Below are 18,531 nucleotides of genomic sequence, written 5' to 3'. Positions count from 1 at the left end.
ACTGGGAGCCGCCACCACCCACCTCCCCCCGCACAGAGGCGGCTGGGCAGAGGCGGCACAGGGGGTTTACTGGTTGGTGGAAGGCTGGTGGCGGAAGAGCGCCCAGGTGCGCAGGTCCCTGGTGGTGAAGGGCGGCAGGTGGGCAGCCAAGCCGGGCACGTAGCCAGCGCGGCCCCTCAGCTCCGTGCTGCAGCGGTTGCGGTTGACAACTGGGAGGGGAGGAGAGAGCAGGTGAAGGGGGAGCCTGGGCGAGCCAAGAGCAGGAGCCTGCCCGGCCAGGGAGGCCCCTGGTTCGAGCCTGCGGGCCCCTTCCCCTTCCCCCCCAGAGCGCCCGGCCTGCTGGTCTCGGCCCAGGGAGGCGGGCGGAGCAGGAAGGGACGTGGCCCCGGCTCCAGCCTCCGCAGCCTTGTCAGACTGCCGGGGGGGGGAGGCACCCCCCCCTTTACTAACCCACTCAGGCCAACGGCTTCACTCCCAGCCCCAGCGCACCGGGCAGAGGAGGGGCTGGAGCAATAGCCCTGCCCAGCGACGGGGAGTCTCAGGAGACCTGACTCCCAGCCTCTGCGTCCAGGCCTCTTCCTGGAGGGGGCACCGGGAGCAGCAAGAGGCCCCAGGGCTGGGCACTTACCGAACTCCTTTCCCAGGATGGGCTTGTCGCGCCACAGGAAGGCCCCCCACCTGGTGCTGGGCTCCAAGTACTGGGCAGGGACCACTGGGTCGTACCACGAGGCCTCCCGCAGGTGCTGAGCGTAGGCTGCGGGAGCAAAACAAGCGCAGCGCAGTCAGGGGGAGGGAGCCCGGCAGGCAGGGGTCTGGGCTCCGCAAACCCAGCACAGGGCAGGGATGATCTTTGCAGCCCAGAAGGTTCCTGCCCACTCCAGCCAGTTAACGAGGGGGTAAAGCCTAATTATTTATTAGCCTACTTCATGCAACTCTGGTTGGGCTGAGTAACCACAGGACAGATCCTGGTATTGTACCCATGTGAACGGCAGGCCTCATTAGTGTCCTGTGGCAAGGAGTTCCACAGGCTGATCTGCACACTGCTCAGACACCACGTGCAAAGCGCAACATTTTGCGCTCAGTTGTACTGCAATCCCCCATGTGCAAACACTGGCTTTAAATGCCAAGAAAATGCATTTCCCTGGCCCTTCCCCACTGCCCCAGCGCCTCGGTTACTTGAAAAATGATTTCCCAGAATGGCCCAGAGGCCCCTGGGGCTCAGGGCCTGGCCCCGAAAACTTCAGCCCCAAAGTCGGTTTCCCCAGCAGATACCAGTGGGCGACTTTGTGTTTCACTCCCTCCCGGGAGGGGCAAGCAGTGCCCAGCGAGGGAAGACGGGTCCCTGGAGAGAGAGGCTGGGGGGGGGGGCATGTGCCAGCCAGCAGCAAGGGCAATTTGCAGCCCCTGCCTTGCAGGAACCCTGCTGGTGCAATTTGCACCACACCCTGGCTCCGTCTGTGCTGAGCCTAATGCCCTGCGCCGGGTGTCCTGGCAGCCCAGAGCAGTACCCGCTTCCCGCCTCACCCTCCCAAACCCAGAGTCAGCTCCAGGCGCGGCCCGGCCCAGCAGCAAAGAGCTCGATCGCCCCCTGCTGGCCCACTGGTGCATTGTACAGAGCTGGAGGGCCCAGTGCTAGTCTCTGCCGTGCTCATGGGGGCCAGTCCCCCAAAGGGGCAGATGCCAAAGCAGGAATGGGGGTGCGAGTCCTGCAGAGCATCAGGCCTTGACTTGCTCCCACTGTCCCCAGCCTTGGGGCACCCTCGACCCTGCCTCTCCCCCCAAGCCACTGCCCCGGGGGAAATCCTGCTGTTCCCTGGCAACGCTGGTGCAAGCCCCACAGGGCCAGCCTCCAGCATCCACATGCACACACGTGGCCAAAGCGGGTTCCCGGGGCTGCCTGGCTCAGCTCTAGAAGTCCCTTTGCAGAAGGCCTGGCAGGGGCTAGGCTGGGGTTGTGCTGCTCAGAGCCGCGTGGTTCTTGGACTCCCGTGGCAGCCTGGGTGCAGCCCGGGTCTCGGCTGGGACCGGCAGAGCAGGGAGCGTCTCCTTGGGCTGCGTTTGCCCAGCACAGGGAGGGCTGGGCGTTAGGATCGCTCCCACCCAGCCCCCCACCCCAGGCCCAATGGGATCCCCGTTGCTCCGATCTCTCAGGGACACACACCAGAGCTATCGCTCCTGACACGTTATTGGCCTGCGGCCTGCGGGGTGCAGGTGGCCAGGCCCAGCAGCTTTTGGGATACTGGGGCTGCTCCCTGCAAGTGTTTAACACTCGTCTATCCCCCGCTGGGGGGCAGGAAGGGAAGCGCGCAGGAAGGCAGGGGTTCTCTCACAGCACTGCTCAGTGTTATTAGCCTGGTGCTTTGGGGGCTGCCTGGATGGCGCCGCGGGGCTGAAAACAGGTTTGCTCTGGGGCCTGGGAAGGACGGGGTCTCAGCAGGCAAACAGCCGTGTGTACCCGCCTGGTTGCAGGTTGGAGACTCCTGCTGCAGGGGGTTTGGTGCAATGTGGACGCGCCCTTGGAGGCCTGGTCTGGAACTGCGGGTTCTTTGCGCTAGGGGCTGTACACGCCGAGCGCAGCTGGGCCCCTGCTGCCCGGAGCCACAGCAGAGACTGGAGATGGCTGGGTGCTGCTCCATTTCCCACGCTTCCCAGCATCCTGTGCACGTGACTTACGGACCGTCCACGGGAGTAGCCGGCCAAGCAGCTGAGGTCAGTGGCCCACTGCCTTGGGGAGCACACTCGCGCCCAGAACCCCACCCGGGAAGCCCCGGCTCTGCAGTGAGCGGCACTGCTGAGCTGTATCCACCCAGCGGGAAAGCTGGCAGGGGAGGGGCATTTAGAGCGACCCCTGTGGAAAGATTTAAACTTTCTTATCACTGATAATCCAACGTCGCGCTGCCCCAGCCCTTTTCGTCAGGGCTGTAGGAACGTTTAGCCGCACGCCTCCCGTGCCGGGTAGCTCTTGCCCCGTTTCACACATAGGGAAACTGAGGCACAGAGCAGTTAGGTGGTTGGCCATGTAGCACGTTGGAGCAGAGGGGGGAAGGGAACCCACTATTCCCTGCCCCAGTGCCACACTCCGTTTAGCTACAAGCTCCAGCCTCCCCCTTGCACTTTTCCACCCAGCGGGAGGGAAACATTTGATTTTGCTCTGAAGCAGCCTTGTAGCTAAACTGAAACAGCCCCGACAGCACAGACGTGAGGTCACAAGGCGAGACCACAGCGTGCGTCAGACAAGGGCGTCTCCTCCACGGAGCTTAGGGCTTGGTGCTTGCGTCTAAGCGCCCAGGCTGGCCTAGGGCAGGTGGGCAGCCCCCCAACTCAGTTACTGTGTCCTCACCCGTGCCCCCTTCCCCCATGGGAGGTGTTAGGAACGCTGGGGCCGCCCCCTGGTTCTTGGTGCTGTGCGGAGCTGTCACGGGCAGGGCAGGGAAACCGGCCTGTCCTTTCCCCGCACTGGGCCCGGCTGCCGAGCGAGGCCTCCACAGAACTGGGCCGCTCCAGGCGCTGACGGGAGCCAGCTGCTGCCGTCCACAGGGGTGCCCAGGTCCAGGGAGGGGCTCTGGCAGCTGCTGTCTGCACAGGGCCTGCCGGGGGCAGAGCAGTGGCCGTGGCAAGCGGCAGGTTTGAAGGCTGCAGGGCCCCTGTGGCAAACGATGCCGGGAAGGCTCTGGCTCTGGGCACGGTGCAGGCCCCGAGATGGAGGGCGCTACAGCGCCATGTGCACCGGTGCTCCCCGGCTCCATGCATGGCCCCGGCTCCCAGCCCCACCGCTTACCAGGGGGCAAGGTCTTCCGCTCCCTCCTGGCGTGGTCCTGGAACCAGCGGTGATAGGCCGCGCGGCTGATGCCGTGGGTGAGCGTGTACCAGGCGTCTCGGTTGTCGCTGTTGGTCAGCCCGGTGTACCAGGTCTGGGGGATGGCGTCTCGCCCCATGGGGGTGCACTTCCAGCGCACGGCCTGCTTGAGGATGGGGGCATTGCGGGGCCCACGCAGTGAGAGGAACTCATCACTGTGGGCAGAAAGGAGCCGTAAGGGCAGGGAAGATAAACCCAGCTCCTGCTCCAGGGAGCGCACGCCCCGGGCATGGCGGCGGAGCTCAGGGCTGGCTGCTGGCTCTGGGCTCAGCGAGCTGGGAGAGGAGCTCTGAGAAAGCTGCTCCCCACACTGGAGAATGGGGCACTCCAGTCCCAGGCTTCACCATGGGTCAGGACACGCGTGTGCCAGGCTCCGCCATGGGTCAGGACACGGAAGCGCACACCCCAGCTCAGTTGCCTAGCACCAACACAGCGTTGCTAGCTTCCCAGCGCATCACGGACCCCGCAGCATTCTGGGAGCAGAACATTCCCTCACTGGGGAAACTGAGGCCAGGGGAAGCGAAGTGACAGAGCTGGCCTAGCGCCCAGCCCCACTTCTCGCTGCCGGGCGAGAGCGGCGGCTTGTCACGAGAGCACAGGCCTGCGGCTGGACACTGGGAGGCTCCCACCTGTACAAGGGGGTTGGGAAGTCGGTCTCCAGTGTCCCCTGAGGGACGTATGGTCGGTCGGCCTCCAAGTCCATGCCCTCCGTGCCCACCTCCTGCGGGCCACGCCACCCCTGCCGGGCTCTGCGACTCCCTGTGGGCCAGCTGTCCTGCTGGGCCACTGTTGCCCAACACAAAGCCTGACAACCAGCCCTAGCAACCAGGCAGGCGGGCAAAGCAGGAGCAGAGACTCTCAGGCTGCAGGCACAGGGCTGCCTCCCTGGGGGCGAGATTCGGGACCAGCCCTTGCAGGGGAACAACGGGGTTTGCAAAGGCCTTCTCCATGCACCCGTGGCAGAGAGGGCAAAGAGGGTTTAATCCAGTCACCCATCTCAGCGGTGGCAGCTGGGAGCAGCAGCCCCCGCCCCCGCAGAGACCCTTGCTGGCTGCTTTTCACTCAAGCAGCCCGCCCCAGGCTGGGGCGTCACACCTCACCCGGCTGGGGCAGACTCGCTCAGTCCACCCCCGTGTGTCTGGCCTGGCTGGGGAGCAGCCTCGCTCCGAGTCACAGCAGTGGCCGGTGGACCTGCCAGCACTGTTCTGTCCGCTGCTTTTCTCACTGCGCTCCTGCCCACGGGGCACGTCTCCAGACCGCTTAGATCCTGCAGGGCAGCTTCGTGGGGGTACCTCCCAGCCACAGTTTCACCCAAACATCAGCGTTTTCACCACAGAGACTAGATCCTGCCCCCAACAGAGAAGCCTCCAGGACAGCCGCACACTCACCAGAAACAGGGAGATTGTGCGACACGCACAGCTCGACAGCGGAGAGAAGTGAGACGCCGGGGACTCCAGCAGCAGTCGGCTCCCGTGGGTCTCTCACAAGCCCTAAGTGTGAGCCAGTTGCCACCTCGTTCCGGAAGCTGAAGCCCTTCTACAGCTGATGCGTTCGCCAGCCATTGCCTCCTGCCCCAGGGGCAGCCTAGCGCTAGCACCCTGCAGCTGGCAGCGGGGAAACGGGTTTTTCAGTGGCTCCGTCCACACACAGTGCCCTGCCCCTCCTGGGTGAAAACAATTCCTTCCTGACCCCTGTGATCTGTTTGTCCTGGAGCTGGAGGATTTGCCTGTCCCCAGTGTGGCAAACCCAGCTGCCTGGATTACTAGCGTTTAGTGAGACACGGGGGGTGAGACAACACGGGGAAGTCTCGCCATCTCCAGCCTTCTGACCACTACCACCTCGGGACCCACCTGACCTGGCTACAACTAATCAGCCTACGCTATTTAGTGTGTCAACCGCAGCTTCCCAGGCGCTGTCCCCCCATTCAGTGCCCTGGCCCCTCCTCCAGGAGCGTTGCCCACCGGGCTCCAAGCCTCCCTGATGAGTGACACTCATTTCTTTATCCTGGGTGGATGCAAAATCCTGTCAAACAATGCTTAACACCTAGGGACCCCGCACCATTGCAGACCAGTCAGGGCCTTCACGCTCCAGGACCCAATCGCAGACCCAGCCTGGCCCGTTTTGTATTGGAAGCTTGTTGCTGTTTAACAGAGTAAGATTTGGTTGAGGAGGGAGAAAAGACAAACCCTGTAAGATCCCCTGGCCTGAAGTCTCCTCCAGGGGAGTCAAACACGGGAGCCAGAGGGCGCCAGGCTGCCAGTCCACCTGAGGAAGGGGGGTTTTGCCCACAAAAGCTGAGGCTCAAATAAATCTGTTAATTTTTAAGGTGCCACCCGACTCCTCATTGTTTATGAGGTTAGTAGAAGCTGCAGGAGAAAGAGGCAATGAGGAGCAAGCCAAGAGAGAATCACAGAGCTGCAGTCAGGTCCTAGCTGCAGAACTGCGATCACTGGATGAGCTGTGGGCAGAAAGAAGCCAGCTGGATTTTCAGATCCCAGCCTGAGGAGGGTTCCTGGTGGTAGTGTGGGAGGGGGAGGGGGAAACATCACATGAGGGTTTGGAACAGAACATTTTTAAAAACGTCACGGGGCTTCATATTTCCACGATCACTGTACCTGGCCCTGCTTCTCCAATCAGAGCCTCGTCCCAGGGACATCACTACGCTTGTGTGGGCTCGTGTATTTGAGCGCAGGATCCACATAGCACATCACACACAAGCAGCGTGCCCTGTAAGCTGGGTGCTTCAGCAGCCGCCCAGGAGAGATTCAAATGCTTCCCAGCTGTGAGGAGAGCACTCACAGCCAGCAGCATGCGTTCCTACTGGTGGTGAACATCTGTAAATGCCTTGGTGCACAGAACAAATTTAGTCTGAACATGAACAGAAAAACAGGAGGGAACAGTACTCATGAGTCTCACGCGAGCCTTCAAACAAAGTGACACAGGCTTAAATTCACAACGTATTTAATGCCAGTTACATTGCTTTACATGAAAAAGGTTACAATGGTCTATTTTTTTCACCATATGATGCATTAAGTAACAATGCCACAAGTTCTTAGAATTTACCTGCATAAACTCTGGGGAGACCCTTTGTTCAAACTGCCGCGAGTCAGAAACGGCACGGTTCATACACTGAACGGACGTATATGCGAGTTTCTCGTCTTCCATTTACAACACAACTGAGCACACTCCAGACAGCCCCTCGCTTCACACACGTCGCACAAGAGAGTCTAGACACAAACAGCCCCTGCGGCCCCCACCCAGAGACCCCTTTTGGGAACATTCCACAGGCCCAGCAAACCACCTCCTTTGGCAACTGCACATGAAATGGGAGAGGGGGAACGCTGGCTGCGTGTTTAGGTCTTTACCATTGCTAGCTCCCCCTCCAACCAGATAGCTGATACACTCAACCATAAACCAGCTATGGGATCGGGAATCAACTTGCCATCCCTGCTAAGGAGACCCAGCGGAACCCAGAGTAAAGCACCCTGCTCTCAAGGCAGTGTCAGTCCAGGCTGCTCCTGGGGGAGTGTTAGGAATGCAGTTGTGGGCACGGTAGGAGAGCCAGGCAGACAAAAGGATCCCACTCTAGGCCAAGCTCTCCGGGGAATGCAGTTCTATGCTTGAGAGTTAGCGTGACACAGCCCCCATGTGCAACTGTAGCCCAGACTGCTCGGCGTATTTCCTCTCTCCGCTCCCCCACTAGATTTCTGGGGACTTCAAAACCAAACCTGAACCTGCCAGGCCTAACGGACGGGACTCTGCAGCCCTCCCTTTTCTAAAGCAAAGCCTCTCCCGTGAAAAAGCAAAGCTCCCCTCAGCCGGGCACCCAGCAAGGGCGCTCTCAGGTGCAGTTTGCACAAGGGCCCGTTCGCTGACCATATGCCCGGTAAATAATCCGGCTTGCTCCTCTCCATCCTGTGGGAGTGGGGCAGGCAGGGGGCCTGCTGTCAGTCTAGCTGCCAGGACCCTTGCCAGCCTGGTCTGTCCCTCTCCCTCCTGTCCCCCAAGCCACCATCAGACTTCCCACCTGTCTTCTGCACCCAACACTTTCCCAGGCTCCCTTCTCACTAGCTGGACACTTACACAACTTGAGCAGGGACAAACTGACTCCCCTCTGAAGCGGTTTCCTTGGTTCCCTCCTTCTACTGATTTTAATTGAGGAAGAAAATGTTTTGAGAGTGGTTTTGACAGTGGGCCAGGGCCTGGAGAACAGAGGCAGACCAAAACTCAGGCAGCACAGGAGAAACTAAGCCCCAGAAGTGGCTCCCGCCGTATTTCCCCTCCTCCAATCACTGATCTCAACACGTGCGTTTCTCTCCTCTGGCCCCTTCTCCCCCACGATTCCCCAAGGGGCGGAACAAGTCCCCAGCCAGGCCACCTTTCACTGCAAGTGATGCTTTCAATTCCAACATGTTTGCTAACTCAGGGGCCTGACAGGTACCGGTTCCTTAGTGCTGTAGTGACGGGAGGGTGCCACAGGAGTAGCAAGCAGCAAGAGGAAGCAGGGGACCATTACCAACCACTTTTATGGTGCCTTGTAATTTTGTGGACAATCAGAGCTAAGCAGGTCTGTGCTGCAGCCATTTGGAGGAGCAGACGGGGCCAGGGGATTAGTCAGTCCCATTTTTGGCTTCAAGAGCTCCAATGCCATCAGCTGCGCCAAGGGACTGTGCTCCTGCGCCAAGAGGCACTAGCTGGAAATGGCAGGCTTGGTCAAGGCCGTAGTGACATGGAATCTCAGTTCTCTGACTGGCTACCCGCCATTCACCCTTTCTCCAGGGGATGCTGCAGAGAAGCAGATACTTCCCACACCCACCCATCCCCCCACCGCTGGCAGTCTGGTTTCCCCAAGAAGGAATCTGCCTCCACACTATGTACAACAGGACAAGGGCTATATACACACACAACAGCCAAGAGAAAAAGACACTTACATCCACATGCGCTACAAAAGGGGTAGGCAGAACAGCCAGATGCACAGCAGGCAAGCGTTGGCACATGTACAAAGGAGACAGAAACCAGCTGCTGCAAGCAAAACAGCTTCTCTTTAAATTAAAAGCGACACACACACACACGCACGCACACACACACACACACAAAGTGCTTAGCATCACACCCCACTGCATTATTCCAACAAACTGGCAGGTTCGCTCTCTTCCTGAAACTTAAAAATGGGTCTCTGGCTCTGACCTAATTGAAGTTTAAAAAGGCAACACTTCTCCCTTGCCTAAAAACCTCGCACACAGACTTACAAACACATGATGTTTCTTCCGTTCCATGTGGAAGACAGGCAACAATCTCAAAGAACCTTTGTTTTTGAAAACAGATCAACAATAGTCTTTTTTTCTAAATCCATCTCAACTGCTTTTGTCCTCATAAAGACACTCTGCAGCAATCAGTCTGCAATAATTGGCACAGCATAAAGCTCTAAATAAATACTCCTGGGTCATTTAAAAAAAAGCCATCGTTTCCCCATTAAACTAAAAGTCTGGAGACCAGCTATGAACATGTAATTGCAATAATTCACTTAAAAAAACCCATCGTCTCTTTGGATTGTGCAGTAATCTTTCCTTCAGAAGAGGCTGTTAAAACGTTTTAAAAAAATTCTCAGTTCAATGGTTTTAGGTAGATACTAAGTGTGCTGAAAATTAAATGGTCTTCACTCAACAGGCATGTGAAGTATTAGTCTTTTTTTTTTTTTTTTTTTTTTTTAAGCTGAAGAGAAAAACTGTGGATCTGAAAAAAATAAGTTCTCCTTTTTTCTACTTGGAATGAGTCTCGAGCCAAACCAAAACTCTTCTACATTCGAGAGGCTTCTCCCCAGCTCTAGCTTTTGTCCTTCCCCACGGGACAATTTGATGAAGTCTGGCTCCCACGCCTGCGTCTGAAGAAGCCTGTCAAATCAGAGAATGGCGAGCCCAGAGCAGGGTTCCAAAGCCCTCCTCACACAACCCAGGCCTCCCGACACACCCCTTATGGAATACTCAGCGCTCCCAGAGGGTACAAAGCAGCAGTTGAGATGCCCTTGGCCTTGTCTTCTTATCATGGTCCATATCACACAAGTTCTACCCAATGTACAAAATTAGATACTTTCGGTTTTCCCCTCTTGCAACTGTCCCCCTTTATGGAGAATAAATTCTGAACCCTTTGCCAGGTCCTTTGCCCGCCCAGCCCCGCCCCAAATACTGTCCAATATGGTTCACAATCACGTATTTAATAAGAATCTTGAAAGTCCGTCCTCCAAACCCACTGGCACTCTCTTCCCCTCTTCTGGTTGATAGCGAGAGGGTCCGTGCATGCCAAGTTCGTGGCTTGTGCCTGGCACATCGTACCGGGGTCTCTTGGAGCACGATTAAGTTTTACCGTATCCTGGTGAAGAGATTCAGAACAGACACAGACTCCTGCAAAGAAACAGAGAAGCGTTTTGAACCCAAGATCCTCCTCTCTAATTATTCACTGAGACACCAAGTCGAGTGCCGACAGCTCCACCACCCTACCCTGTCACTACCCCAAATACCCATTTCTGCCACGAAGCCAGGGCTCAAGCAAACCAGGGAAATGATCCAGGGCTTGTGCTACATTAGAGGGCAAAGACTCACAAGCATCCTAGGGCATGATGCTGGTAAGATAGTCACCCTCCTGTGCTCATGCCTGTGTATGGGGTGCATGGGGAGCACGCGCAGGGCGGAAGACGGTTTGGGGATGCACTACTAATGGTTTAGGCTGAAGAATGTAGAGAGCCAGCCTTAAACAGAGACCCTGGACACTCACTTCACTGCTTTTGCATTCCTCCGCTTACCTCTGTGTGTTACGATCTTACGCCCAACACTACCTCAGAACGGCTGGGGGAAATGCCAGGGGTGAAAGTGGGGATTTTTGAGGCCTCTGAGCACAGAATAAGTAAAGTGACTAGTAAAACTACAGATCCCACAGCAGGTGACTAGAGCAGGACAGAATATGTACAGCCTCCCCACTGGAGGGGTCTCCTTCTCTAGGCACAGCTTGCTGCAAAAACAGCTGTGGATGTTAAGGACTAGTCCAGTTCACTAGTCGATTCCCCACTCCCCCTTGCTACCTCTTATCAGACAGAAGCAGCAAAGACGGGGGAAAAGAGAGGGTACTTCAAAGCAGCAGCCTTGCATGGAGCCCATACTTGGGGTCTGTGCAGTGCTGCTGCTTTGAAATGCCATGGCGGTGTTTCAAAGGGGCAGCACCACACCGCTGATCTTCAGCTCAGCTGTGCGGTGCTGCCCCTTTGAAATGCCGCCTTGGCGTTTCAAAGCAACGCCATAAGGAGCTGGCCCTGGGTTCTATGCAGAGCTGCCCCTTTAAGAAATCCCCGGCTCAGCTGTGCAGCACTGCCCCTCTGAAATGCCACCAAAGCGTTTCAAAGCAGCAGTACCGTGTGGAGCCCGGGGCCAGCTGGGGACTTCCCAGCTGACCTTGGGCTCCATTTCCATGGAACTTGGGATCAGCTGGGGAGTTCCCAGCTGACCCCGGGCTCTGAGTGGCATTTGAAAGCAACAGCACCGCATGGAGCCCAGGTCAGCCCCGCTGTCCCCAAGCTCCATGTGGGCGCTTCTGCCTTGAAATGCACAAGAGCTGGGGACTCTTGTACATTTCAAAGGAGGAATGTGGAAGTGCCTATTGACCAATCGATGGAAATACCATTGACTACTCGACTAGAAAATTACTCGCTATTTAACATCCTTAGAAACAACACACACACTAGAGAGTTTACCTTTGTTGAGCGGGTTTTGCTGAAGACATTCCAGAACCTCAGTGTTTCATCTCCTGCCCCCGTGACTATGGCCTCCCCATCAGGAGACATTGCCTAAGAGAGGAGCAAGAACACAGTCTTCAAAATATATGTTGGGACAAAGTGGGGATTGTATTCACCCTGTTACAGTGCATGTGATTTCTACTGTCCTGTGGTAATCCTGTGTGTGCCTCAGTTTCCCTGGGCACTGCACCAATACCTAGATGGGGATGGGAATTTCGGGTGTGACTCTCACTGAGGGAGGCTGTTCCAGTCCCAGCATGTACACAGTAGCCCAGGCTTTATGTATCATGAGCCCGGGAGGGGGTGCAGCTAGGTGACACCTTTTGCCCAGGAAGCTAGGCAAAGGCTGGAGAGGGGACTGGCTGCAGAGACTGTAAGTGAGTCTTGCAGGCTTGAGGTGCAAAGATGGGGGGGCAAGGCCTTTGGCTCGGCGCCCTCTCCCCAAGATGGGTTGTACTGACTGCTCCTGGTTCCTGTGCTGACAAGTCAGTTCTATGCTGTGTCTCTGTGAACCAATAATCCTGTTCTACCTGCTGGCTGACAGTCCCATCCGGCTGCGGATGGGGGTGCAGGGTCCAGTAGCCCCTCACACGTGCACATTTTGCTGAATGGTAGTTTAAAATGAAGGCCTCCTCCCTCCAGAACATAAATATTCAATTGCCTTCGCTGTCTCCCTAATACACTAATAAAAGGGTTTAGTAAACCAGGGCTACTTACCTTTGTTTTCCTCCTGCTTCCTCACCACTGCCACAGGCACGATGGAGAATTTGGGGAGGTCTTAGTTAGTGGTGCTACAGAGCACACATGGACCATTTGCATTATCTTTGGAACTGCACTTCTCTGTAGAGTCAGCCGTGATCACCACCCTACACTGTTAACTAATGAACTAGCCATGGTGTCTAGAACAGTCTGAGAGGCTCAGCTGATCCCATTCCATGCTGAGGTTCCCCCAACTACCATGAGAGGGAGAACAAGCAAACAGGAGACACAGAGACCAAGGGGTGGAACTAGACTGAACAGGACTGGATGTTTTAATGCACAACCACAAAGAGAAAAACAGCGGGGGGGGGGGGGGAGGAGTACAAAGAAGCAGCTTTTGCCATTTATAACTTTCCCTCCAGACTCCTAAGATCAGCTTGCCGTCCCAGAGGAGGAGCTGGAGTCTGACAGCCTAAGGCAGGGCTGGGGAACCTTTTTTGAGCCGGGGCTGCTGACCCACAAAAAAGTCAATTGGAGGCCTCGCACAAGTGAGAAGCGGGGGGGCCCCCGAATGAGAAAGACACTCCCCACATTCCTGTCACACCCCAGAGCCTGAGGGACCCAGCCTAACAGATTCTGTGTGCTCCAGCCCTACAGGGAGGCAGCAGGGGGACTGGAGCACCAGTGCAGGCTCCCCAATGTTGGGGGGGCCCTGAGCCTTGGGGGCCAGATCCAGACAAGCTGAGGGCCAAATCCACCCCCGATCCTGAGGTTCCCCACCTCTGGTCTAAAGCTTACCCAGAGATTAACTTGGTGACTTTGGGGCAGAAGAATCCCTCACCCCAGTGTCAGCTTAGTGGAGTGAAGCGGAGCCTTGTTTGTTTCACTAATCAAAGCACAAAGCAGCAGACATCAGTGCTAGCCACCCTGGGCTCTGTCTCAGTGCCCAGCCCAGTCGCGGCAGAGGCAGAAGGACGGGACGCTAAGCAGAAGGTATGGGTTGCAGCTTACCAGATATAAGACTCTGTACGAATGCCCTGTTAGTTTTGCTACTTGAGTTAAGGAGGGATATTTCCAGACAAGGATCTGGTTTTGCGAGTATCCATGGGTACTCACCTGTAGGAGGAAGGCACAAGGGTTACAAGTCAGTGCTGACAGCTCCTGACACAGGAAAGTTTAGCAGTGGGACTCCAACCAGGAAGGCACTTACTAGTTCATTGGCATGTTTGGACCAAGCCAGATTGCACACTTGTGACCCGGTGTCAATGCACTGCAAAGGCTGCCCAGTCAGAGTGTTCCAGAACCGTATGCAGCGGTCAGCTGTCCCACCACCGGAGGCCAGCAGACCATGCTGGTGTGGAGACCAGGCGATAGCTTTCACAGCAGCTAGGTGCTCTGTATATTGCTGGACAGGACTCAAGCTGGAGTGATTCCACACAAGGAGCTGGTAAAGAGAAGAAACAAGGTTAATTAACACTCAGCTCCAACCTCTGCCCCTCTCCCCTCCAAACCGAGGGAACGGTGCTGAGCAAGCTTGCCCTGCAGCACTTGGCCAATGTGCCTCCATCTTATCGGTCAGCGATTCCAGTGCTGGGGCCTCTCTCTGAGACAGGCCAGCCTGCTCGGATCAGGAGCTGTTTTGCAAGTTGGGGCTAGTGCAGAGGTGGGCAATAATTTTTTGTCAAGGGGCACTTCAAAAATGGGCGGGGCCTCAAAAGGAAGGGGCAGGGCCAGGATGCTTCAGGCTTCCCTACCCACAGACCATGATTGGTCTGGAGGTGAGGGAGCCCCTTTGCCCCCCCACTTCCCACTAAGCACCATGCCCCTGGTGGTGGGAGGAGACTTCCTGGGCTCCCCCACCCCCAGGCCAATCAGGGTCTGGGGGCAGGAAAGCATGCAAAGCCCTCCTCCTGACCTGCCAGGAGCAAGTGGCACTTCCAAGTGCCACACACTCCTGGCCGGGGGGGCGTGGGGGGGGGGGAGAGGAGAGGAGGAGGGTCTGCATGCACTTCCCCCTGCCCACAGGTCCTGATTGGCCTGGGGGAGGGGGAGCGTGCAAAGCCTCCTCCCGCTCTGCCAGGAGTGAGCGGCACTTCAAAGCACCGCTTGCTCCTGGTAGGGCGGAGGAAACTTCATGTGCCTCTCCCCGCCCCCAGGCCAATTAAGGCCTAGGGCCAGGGAGCAGCAGGGCCTCTGTGGGTTGAATCAACCCACTTGGCACCTCTGGGCTAGTGTTACTTGGGCTACGTGCAGTGTAGTCTCTGGACAGGAAAGCCTTTCTGAAAATCCAGCCATGATCAAACACTTTGGAACGCTATTGTCATCCACTGGGGAACAGAGGAGAAGTTGAAAGAGTTTGCAACACGGTATATTCCATCACCCCAGCGTCTGGGGAGTTAACTGCAGGAATCTATCCCAAGGGGCTTTCAGGATTGTTTGCTCTGTTCTCTGGTACAGAGCAAACTTGTGCTGTGCATGTTAAAACAAGACAAACTTGCAGAAGGGAATTTCGGTGTAAAACTAAGTTATGTAAAATTGCCAGAACTTCTGTACCTGCTCAGTGCCTAACTTCATGTTTTGGTGGAGACAGTTTAAACCAGCGTGACTGAAATCTAACATCCTCAATGCCAAAGGTGCAGGTTAGGAGCAGCAAAGCATGGCTAAGCTGTGCTTGTAATGTTTACTTAATACAGATCCTAGAAAATGGTAGGATGGTCTAGTTCAGCCCCATTTGAGGGGAGAGAATCACCTCCTTAGTAACAAAAAGGCATCTTCAGAAAAAACAGAGGGAGGCTGTAATTAAAAGCTGACATCTCTTTGAAAGAAGGCAGCTTGTAGGATTGGGAATGCAGGTTCAGCGAGGAGGCCAAGGCCCACACCAGCAGCAATCAGTACTATACCTTGTTATCATTTCCGCCCGATGCCAGGAGTTGGTGGTCTGTGGACCACTTCAGGCCACACACCTCCTGCCTGTGGCCCTGGAGCCGTCGCTCAGACTGCAGAGGGGGGGTCCGGATGTCTCTCTGAAGGATCATTCTGTCCCGACTGCCGGAAGAAAGCTGGTCTGCGTTCCATGCCAAAGCACCTGGAATGCAGGCAAAGGAACAGAGTGAGAACTGCAAGCAGCTGTCAGTGCAGGATTCCTAGGCTTAAGTAGCAAGCCACTGCCACCAGAGGAGCACAATACAAATATCGTCTTGACCCATTGTTGCTGGAAGTTTAAAAAACTTTTTACAAACACAAACCTATTTAAGTTCATATTACACCCACTTTACAGCTGAGGAAACTGAGGCATGAGGGTGTAACAACTTGCCTGGAGTCAGTAGCAGACATCGGACCAGAATTCATAAGATGTCCCAGCTCCCAACCCCTGACCTGGTCACCAATCCACACTGCCTCCTTGAAAAAGCTATTCCCTGAAAAGCAGGATGAACTGGAAAGCTCAAGCAGCCAGCCTGGAGGGTTGAAACCAATGACATTCAACAAGGTGTATTAACAGGACACACCTAGGATGTCTCATTACACTACACCCTCCACAACTGTAGCTGGCCATGATTCATAGTATCACCACCCGAAGAGCAGGCCAGTGCAATTGAAAAGGACTTTTAAAAAAAAACAAAAGAAGCAGCCACTTCACAGAAGGCTTGGGGAAGGAGTGGGGCATGGGAGTGGGAGTGAATCTCACACGCCCTTTTGGATCATAAATTAGAAAAATACTCCAATATTCACATGGCTTTAAGGGACCCCTCTTCTACCTTAGCACATGCCATTTTCAAATGGTGAGCTTCAGCCCTCTGGCCTCCTTTTCCTTCTTACCCACTCTGGCGGTGTGTCCCTCGAGCATGGACAATTTCTTCCCTGCAGCTGCATCCCAGATCTGTACAAAGCCCTTGTGAGTGCCCACTGCTACCAAGTTCCCCTAGATACACAAAAAGAAATCTTACAATTAGGGATGTAAAATCCTGTTTAATCAGTCAACTGGTTCAACACTTAAACAGGGCGGGGCGAGGGCTATGCTAGCCACGCTGGAGCACCCTCCCACAGCATGGTGGGCCTGGCCCCCCTGGTTAACTGTAACTGGTAAGTGACACCTGGTAAGGTGATGCTTGCTGGTTGTCCAGTTAAGCATTCACCTCCCTACTTACTATCAATAAAGACAGTACGGAGGCACATAAAGAGAGCCAAGGGCCACACAACAGTCAGTTCTGGAAAGGCAAAACGAGGGGCAGGAGCAGCATTTCTAGAAATTCCACAACTAGGACTATCAATCCCGCTCAAAGAAATGCCACCTTGCAATAGCAAGGACTTGAAATGTTTTAACCAGGGAAATCGAGCAATGGGCATTAAGTGACTTGTCCAACACCATACAGGGAGTTTTTAGTAGAGTTGGAAACAGAACCTAGGATGTTCTCTGAACACCATGGCAATGCTAAAGGAACCACAAAAACCTGTCCTGTCTGCACAAGCTACTGATTTAAACAGGATGGGAATATTTCCATGCCAAAGGAATTCAGAAGTATCATTCAGCCAGCCAGGCAATATTTCATGGCATATGAAGAGCACCAAACAGAGCACCTGGAGGTCTGGTTGCGAAGATCCTGCCTCACAAAAGGTTGTTTGGCAGATGCTTGGCTCTTTTACCCAAATCTGCCCTACGAGGCAAATCTGGCAGGATAAGAATATGGAGAGCTATTGGCGCAGAGACAACAAGCATATCAGATTATGTAGCGGGTCTCCCCATAACAAGCAGAACTACAACCTCATCCTAACAGCCCTCCTAAGGAGGTGCACTGCCGTGACGGCACCGTGCGAACCAGAGCATGGCTCACTCACATACAGGTATTCATAGTAAATTTAGAAGATGCATTTCTATATTCATGGCCCAGTCCAAGTCCGTCCATGCCATGCTGCTGCATAGGCACGGTGCTTTATTTGGGGGAGGACTCTCAAGCGCACATCTTAGGTTTTAACAAAAAGGAGAGAGAAATGGATGCTCTTTAGCACCTCGACGGAGGTCACATGTTGCTTACTGAACTTGATCTAGGTCAGTGACGGGCTAGCGAGCAGGTCGTATGAGTGGCTACTTCCTAGCAGTGGGCCACAAGATTGTTGTAACCAAGATGGTCCCCCAGATTAGAGGAGTTTTGCTAACTAACCCTGCGTACCTAGAGTTTGTGGGACGAGCCAACTGAACTGTAGCAGCACTTTGTTTGGATGCAGGGGGAGTGTCCGGCTCTCACCATCAATGCTGTGTGCAGTCAGAACGCACCTAACTTCACATGCCCTGGCTTTGTGTGCGTGACACTTTATTAATACCGGTAGGGAAAAACCAACATGGACAGAAACCTGCAGAATCTGTCAATCCTGCGTGTGGACAACAGTAAAGAAAACGTCTCATGGGCCACATGCAGACGCCGATGGGTCGCATACGGCCCTTAGGCCGCGGGTTATCCACCACTGATCTAAGTGGTTCTCACTCCAGTGAGACACTGTGAATTCCCATCAGCTAAGGGGTGTTTCTAGTGATATACAGGGGGTTAGATGTTCTGAAACACTAAGCTCTTACAAATGCAAGTGATGCTCTGGTGCCCAGCCTCTCTGAAAACAATGGCTTAATGGCCTGCGTGGTAGTATCATACTGACCCGTTCTGACCAGCCCACCGATGTCACAGAATCGCCTTCCACAGACAGATCACACAACCGGGTCACCTTGAAAATTAGGAAGTAAGATGGAAATCAGGCATAAATAGGCATCAACTTGGTACTAGGAGATTCACTGCCTAGCAGAGTAGTAATCTGGAACGAAGAGCACTAGTACGTTGCACCGCATAGATGGTAAATTCCAGTGCACTGGAAAGAGTACTGCGGCAGACTAGGAAACACAAAGGCCAATCCAACTGACTCTCGCTACATTGTACTTTCTCCCAAAACACCAAAGAAAGAGCCACACCTTACCTGGCTAGTACAAGCACTCCAAAGGTAAACACAGGTGCCAAGGCCAACACTGAGAACATTGAGAGAAGACCAGTCCACAAGGTTCAAGTAGAAGTCATCCTGCAGCTCTGGAGCATCCAGCACTTTGAAAGGAATCTTGGAGATTTTTCTTGTTGGTTTTCGAGGTGATCTTAGCAATTTCTGACTGTTTATACAAAGAGACACGGCTTTCTTTGTAGGAGGCATTGAAGGTACCAAAACA

At 55.0% G+C, this 18,531-nt stretch overlaps 2 protein-coding genes across 6 annotated transcripts in view; both read right to left on the bottom strand.

Annotated features, from left to right (window-relative positions):
- Window positions 1-49: 49 nt before the first annotated feature.
- On the bottom strand, window positions 50-4,644 carry TEKTIP1 (tektin bundle interacting protein 1). Its single transcript, XM_025180545.2, has 4 exons — window positions 4,486-4,644; window positions 3,779-4,011; window positions 629-754; window positions 50-209 (listed from the first exon to the last, which is right to left on the bottom strand). Exons 1-4 carry the CDS (start codon window positions 4,557-4,559, stop codon window positions 67-69), a joined length of 576 nt encoding a protein of 191 aa, XP_025036330.2. The 5' UTR covers window positions 4,560-4,644; the 3' UTR covers window positions 50-66.
- Window positions 4,645-6,800: 2,156 nt separating this feature from the next.
- Window positions 6,801-18,531, bottom strand: part of FZR1 (fizzy and cell division cycle 20 related 1) — a 42,100-nt gene continuing 30,369 nt past the window's right edge. For all 5 annotated transcript variants that reach the window (XM_075903278.1, XM_075903280.1, XM_075903279.1 and 2 more), the window contains 8 exons: window positions 18,291-18,474; window positions 17,979-18,044; window positions 16,152-16,254; window positions 15,236-15,420; window positions 13,546-13,779; window positions 13,347-13,451; window positions 11,595-11,687; window positions 6,801-10,254 (listed from right to left, as the gene is read on the bottom strand). In XM_075903278.1, coding sequence (XP_075759393.1) covers window positions 10,213-10,254; window positions 11,595-11,687; window positions 13,347-13,451; window positions 13,546-13,779; window positions 15,236-15,420; window positions 16,152-16,254; window positions 17,979-18,044; window positions 18,291-18,474 — 1,012 coding nt within the window. In that variant the 3' untranslated portion in view covers window positions 6,801-10,212. The remainder of the gene's footprint in view (window positions 10,255-11,594; window positions 11,688-13,346; window positions 13,452-13,545; window positions 13,780-15,235; window positions 15,421-16,151; window positions 16,255-17,978; window positions 18,045-18,290; window positions 18,475-18,531) is intronic.

This window comes from Pelodiscus sinensis, chromosome 19 (genome assembly GCF_049634645.1).
Source record: "Pelodiscus sinensis isolate JC-2024 chromosome 19, ASM4963464v1, whole genome shotgun sequence".
Taxonomy (NCBI): domain Eukaryota; kingdom Metazoa; phylum Chordata; order Testudines; family Trionychidae; genus Pelodiscus; species Pelodiscus sinensis.
The sequence above is the reverse complement of the archived record's forward strand: the minus strand, read 5'-3'. Positions and strand labels throughout refer to the sequence as shown.